Source organism: Hydractinia symbiolongicarpus, chromosome 1 (genome assembly GCF_029227915.1).
Source record: "Hydractinia symbiolongicarpus strain clone_291-10 chromosome 1, HSymV2.1, whole genome shotgun sequence".
NCBI lineage: Eukaryota > Metazoa > Cnidaria > Hydrozoa > Anthoathecata > Hydractiniidae > Hydractinia > Hydractinia symbiolongicarpus.
Window position 1 is genome coordinate 29,211,348 of NC_079875.1, and position 6,431 is coordinate 29,217,778.

At 32.8% G+C, this 6,431-nt stretch overlaps 1 protein-coding gene across 1 annotated transcript; it reads left to right on the plus strand.

The window, feature by feature from the left end:
* Positions 1-871: 871 nt before the first annotated feature.
* LOC130629552 (uncharacterized) lies at positions 872-5,878 on the plus strand. The gene is made up of 10 exons (XM_057442809.1): positions 872-976; positions 1,181-1,216; positions 1,355-1,444; positions 1,517-1,637; positions 3,169-3,255; positions 3,333-4,270; positions 4,373-4,608; positions 5,239-5,441; positions 5,702-5,712; positions 5,780-5,878. The coding sequence occupies exons 1-10, from the start codon at positions 872-874 to the stop codon at positions 5,876-5,878; spliced, it is 1,926 nt and encodes a 641-aa protein (XP_057298792.1).
* The last annotated feature ends 553 nt before the right edge of the window (positions 5,879-6,431 follow it).

Below are 6,431 nucleotides of genomic sequence, written 5' to 3' on the forward strand. Positions count from 1 at the left end.
AAGATTTTGCAACACGGGTCACTACGCCAAATGTTAACGTAAACACACACGAATCCTTGTATTTGTTAAATAAACGACAAGCCATATAACATTAATAATGATTGATTTATTATAGAACTCTGTCGAGAATTCAACTGAAGAAGAGGATGAGGAAGAATATGAAATTTTGCGGAAGGTATTTAAAATTTTTGTGGATTTTTGATTTCTAGAGTAAAAATTAAAAATTAAAGTCATTAGGGTGAATCAATGATCTCTTTGAAAACAAATTTTTGCAAGTGTTTAATTTCATGAACAAACGTTTTTTGTTTAAAAAATGTTTTGCAAACATGTGGTCCTTAATTCGACTTCTACTCTGTTTTTTAGAAACCAACACTAAAAGACATTATAAAAGTTTGTTGTGCACCCGTTCAGGTGAATGCCATTATTTTAGAGTGTAAAACGTGTGCGTATAGCTACTACAGTTTTAATATACCTTATTACTTAAAATTAACGAATCAGAAAATTAGCAACTTAGAAAAATAACGTACATGATATAAGCGCGGTTTGCCGAATTTTGGAAGCATAAAATTAACGCGATTTTCCAGAAAATACGTTGCGTGTGCATTAAATTAACATAGTTTGGAGGAAATGTATTAAAACAAATTTTGTTTGAAAATCTTCTTCCTTTTCTTTTTAAAAAAAGGGCTATATTCAACTACGACACCACTCCAAGCATCTTCTACCTTCCAGCCATTCAATACTGTTTGACGTCCAGCTTCTTTGTGCTAAATCTCTTTCATGAATTTGACATGGATCAGCTTGAGGGTTAAAATTTTTTTTTACAATTTTTGCACGAAACAAAGTTCATGAAACTAACACGGTCACAAAATTAATGTATCACTTAATTAACGCGAATACGAAATTAATGCGTCGCAAAATTAACGCGGTTGAGGGCCAAACAGCGTTAAATCCTGATTCGTTAATTTTCTGCAATCAGGTATATGTCAGATAACTTTGGTGGTGAAAAACATTTCCCGATTGTTCTTTGCAATATTAAAGTTTTAATGTTACGTTTTGTTTTTAAAATCGTCAAGTAATATTTGATAATTTCAAAAAATTACATTCATTAGCTTGAAAAAAAGCTGCGGTACATCAAAGAAATTTGGAAAATGCGTGTATCATGATTTTTTTCTCACTTTAGGCCGAAGATGCACAACCAAATATTTCTGACTTCCAGGTTTTTATGCTTTTTCATTAGATTGATGTTAATCAGCATCAATACTAAATCAACGCAATACGCCTAATTTAATAAGATGTGCTGTCTTCCGGTTGACCACATGTTTCTTATATTTCTCTTTCTTCGCACACACTTTAGAAATCCTTTATTAACGATTCCGGCTTGTTTGGCGATATGCTCAGTGTTAATGAGACATACGAAGAAGAATATGAAAAAGAATCAGACAACGTGAGTTATTATTTTATGTGCAAGCTCATTTACAGTTTTTTGCAAAAACTGTTTTTACCACCTTGCCTTCAGGATTCTGAATTAGATGATACACGGGACACAATATCTTACAAACCTTCAGAATCAAGTGAAAGTGAGGAATATGACAGCGAACACGGCGACGGTGGCAATAAAAATAAAGTTACTGTGAAAAGTAAGACGTGATCTTCATTTTTTTAACCCGATTTATGCTTGGCTGTGGGGACAAAACTTTCCAACCTGGGGTTTTCGGTCTGTAACTTCTGTTTGCCTTGCAGAATTCACTTTAACCCTATTAACACCAGGAACGAGTTGGGGGCACAAAGTGCCCGCGTCCTATTTAAACAGTCGTAAATTGTGTTAGGCATGTGATTTATTGCTGAAATTTTGTAAATTTTCCTAACTTTTATTGGAACTTCCGATAAAAAAAATGTTTTGAAAAAATTTATTTTTAAATACGATTAGGGGAATATTGCATTTATGGGACAGGAGTAACATTTTTCGAGATTTAAAAACGGCTGAAATCTATGTAAGAGTGTTGCATCATGTTATATTGGTTATTTTATATAACTAGTCGTTAGCCCGTGGAAAAATCCACGGGTTCGCCCGTCCTTTTTACACCGCATTGCGCGCGTATCGCTACCTGCGAAGCTAAGCTACCATTTTGCGTGACAGACAGACGGACAGACGTATACGGGTATTATAATATAGATTTGTTTTGGTAACCGGTGGTGACCAAAGTGTTTTTTAAGGAGATTTACAGGTGTTATGAACAATCTTTTTTGCCTGGATCATCTTCAAATGCCATGTTGTACATATGTACCAATTTTAATGACATTCACATCAATATTTCTAGAAAATCGGATCTTTGTATCTTTATCCATAAAATACGAAACTTTGTTTTATAACGTCATTTTCTATCCAAATGATCAATTTTTTTTCAATTAATTTTTTTGGTTGAAACTAATTGATTTGGATTAATCCACTAGTCCTGCGCAAGGAATCAAGGCTGTAGTAACACGTCAGAAATTAAATAATATTGATGAATTGGAAAAAGAGCCTATTTTTAGTGCATGTGATTTCATAGGGCTAAGTTATGACCTTAGTGAATTTTTATTACTTCTACATAATAATTCAACATAAAAAAATATAATTTTACAACATGCTTAAACTTTTGGTCACAGCGGTTATATTTAGTTGTCAGAGGTGATTTAGCATTTTATGTGCAATCGTGAGGTTAAATTTGGACCCTTCCACAGCAAGCAGACTTGCGTAGCATCAGAAATGTACTATTTTCCTGTTATTTATTAAGAATTATTTATGTATTTTACCCTATGTAGCATTAACTTCAAAAAAGTCGACGTTAACATTTGAACCACACGTTTAACAAATATCATTAAACATTCTTTACACAATGAATACTTTATCGTGTGAATAAGGTTTTAATTATGTGTTTATTGTAGTTTACTGTACTAGGATTGTGACGAATTTACAGTCGTAAAAGAGATAACCAACAGAATAAATATTGACAAAGGATTTTAAACATTTTGTAACATACTTTCCGCGTATTCTTAGCAAAAGAAAACGGAGAAAATTTCCCGAATACATTCGTAGTTGTACGCAAATTTAAAACTTCTACGTAGAAAATAAATTGTCGGCGATAAAAATGACGTCACACTAACTATGTCGAAAATCTATTTTTTTAGTTGACGATATAAATGGTATGGATGTTTTCAATTTCCGTGAGGCAGATGCAGAAAGCGAAAGAGAGAACGAAGAAGAATTAATTGAAGGTAGGTATCTATACATATTCTTTAATCTTCTAAAATTTTATGGATTGAAAAAACCTAAGTTCTAATATCCGATTCAGGTGTTATAATTCCTATGACGAACAAAACGAAAAGTGGACTCAGGATTTACGACAGAGTACATGCTTGTTACTTTTGCGGGACACTTACCTCAAAATTGTCACAACATCTTTTTCGCCACCACAATAAAGAGCAAGTGGTGCAAGCAATCTTAAACCTTTCCGTTAAAGATAAAAATGAGTCGGTCAAACGAAAACATGCAATTGACGCTCTACGAAAAAAAGGCGACTTTTTTCATAACACAAAGGTCTTGAAAGCAGGACATGGTAGTATGATTATCTACCGACAGTCAAAAGGATTACACAAGCCCGACGACTATATACCATGCAAATTTTGTCTGGGTTTCTTTTACGCTGGTGACATAAACAGACATTGTAAAAGATGCGTGCATCGAAAAAGTGAAGGAGATGAGCACCACATTAACATTCAAAATCAGTGTGAACTGCTTCTGTACCCCCAAAAAAAACCGGTTAGTGGTTCAATAGAACTGCAAGAATCTGTTGTCCAACCAATGAATAACGACAATATTAAAGAACTTATTAAGAGCGACGAACTAATCCTTACATATGGATCGTTTATTGTCAGTGGAAAGGGGGTTAAAAAATCGTCCAACATTTCACAGAAAATGAGAATATTGGCCAGGTTGGTTTTGGAAATAAGAAGAAATGCAAGCATGAAAGATTTCTCATTGCTGGACTGTTTAACTCCAGCTTTCTTTGATGATGTTGTTGAGGCCACCAAACGTCTTGCTGGGTTTACAAACACCAATAATGACGGTGAAAAAGTGCCCGCATTTAATAAGCCATCATTAGCATTAAAACTCGGTTACGCTGTCGAGAACTGTGCCATGTTGTTGCAAGGGCTTGGTCTAAGAAAAGGTGATGACACAATTGTTGTTAAGGCGCAGAAATTTCAGAAAATCTTTCAAAGTGAATGGTCTGTGAGGATTTCTTCTGCTTCCTTGCGTTCCTTGGCTGATAATAGATTCAACAAAGATGATATCCTGCCATTAACATCAGACTTGCTTCTCTTGAAATCGTAGTGCGATAAAAGACTTCAAGAAGTACTAAAAGAAATTAAAATAACCCCGAGCACAGATCTATGGAGGGAACTAGCAGACATAATTCTGACTAGAGTTACAGTTTTTAACAAAAGAAGAGGAAACGAACCTTCTTTAATATTATTGTCAAGATATACATCAAAGAATTCTCGTTCGAACGTTGTCCATGGTGATATTTTGGAAACACTGTCCACCTTGGAAAAGAAACTGATGAACAGGTAAACTTTTTAGGGTAGGGGGCGCAAACCTCCAAGTAAGAGGAATTTAATATTTGTCCTGAAGATATACTTTTGTTATTGAATGTTATTGAATAAAGAAGAAGAAATAAAACGATTGATCACAGCTCAATGATGTTGATTCGGAAGATGTGGTAAAAAAGAAAAGGTTGATGCGGAAAAACGGATTGGAAGTATTGAGAAAAAGGGGAAATTATAACCATAACTTATACGTGTTAAAAAAAGATTGGATGCACAAAAGGCTAGAGTAGCAAAGCAGGGGTTTGTTGATTAAAGTCTAAAAGTTGTGTTAATTTAAATAAAAGGTTAGATTTTGAAAGTTGTAATACGCTATGTGTGTACACATTTTGACTTGTTTTATTTGATGATAGGACTTGTTAATGTTTACAAAATGTGCTATTTGTTTGAGAATAATAATGACGGGTAGCCAGCTATGTTTCTTCTCTTTTAAAAATATTTTATAGATTTTTAACAAATTTTTCTTTTTATGGATTTCTGTGCTGCTGTGTGTAAATCCGATTATTTTCCAACCTAAATCAAAACTTTATGTTACACATAAAGTGGTTCATATAGCTAAAGCTAGCTGAAAACATTATTTTTTTAATCTTTTAGGTTGCAATCATTATGTGGAAAAAAAAGGAAAATTCATAAAAACTTCAATTTTAATGGAGATGTAATCAAATCGAATAAAGAATTTGGAACATTAGTACGCAAATTGTTTCTTTCAGTGGTTAAGAGAAACAGAGATAGTGTGGTATTTTACAACAACCTTTGTTTAAAAACTCAGGATCGGCCCTTATTAAGCTCAACTAATTGTATGTATATATATAAAATGTTTGTAAAAACTGAATATTGTTTACCAAAGTTTATGCCTGTTGCAAAACTAAATTAAGCATAAATGTCTTTTGTTCTCAATGCAAAATCAAAACATTACGTCACATGGAAAGTCATCCATAGCTACATATATAATACATCCATACATATAGTATGGTAATATACATTACTCTAAAATGGTTTTCTGGTACAGTGATATGGGTTAGTGGGTTATAATGTAATAAATAATTTTATATTTTAGCATCTGCTCAAGTAATACACTTGCCAGCTTCAATGTTTTTCAGTTATCAATAAACCCTAGATCAACAATCCATTTTAGGGATATTGTATTAGCGGAACTGGGGATACATTTGCTCTTGCTAGAAGTGAATCCTTCATAAATCACTTATATTTATACAGACTAATTTGGGACGATTAGTATATATATTTTTCATTTTAACGACATAACTTTAACATGCAACAGGGTTGTCAAAAACAAAAAAAATTACACATACAGTAATCTTTTCCATGCTTCGTTTGAATTGAATTAAAATCATTACATTGGAAAATTGTTTTTGTAAAAGAAGGAAAAATCATTATTATTAATTAAATATTATTTTTTGTATAGTCGAAATGAAATGCAACTAGAAGATCAAAGGAGCAATAAATATGTTTGAGCAAAGGCTGGTTTCCATATTAAAGGAGAAAATCCAGTACAGGCATATTTTTGTAGTTGTTCGGTTTTAAGACAACTTTAGGGAAAAAGCAAATAAATTGATAGCTCTAACAGGTGTTCATCATGTATTAATGTTTATGTGATAGCTAACCTTTTTCTATTTTAGAAGAATCAGAGATGTAGAGTCAAGACCAGGCAAGGTTCTAGGTTTCTTTTAATGAAGAATTAAATGAATGGATCAATAACGAAACTGACAAACCAAATTCAAAGAAATTATATATTAATCACACAATAGGTGAAACCAAAATTGCTTAAC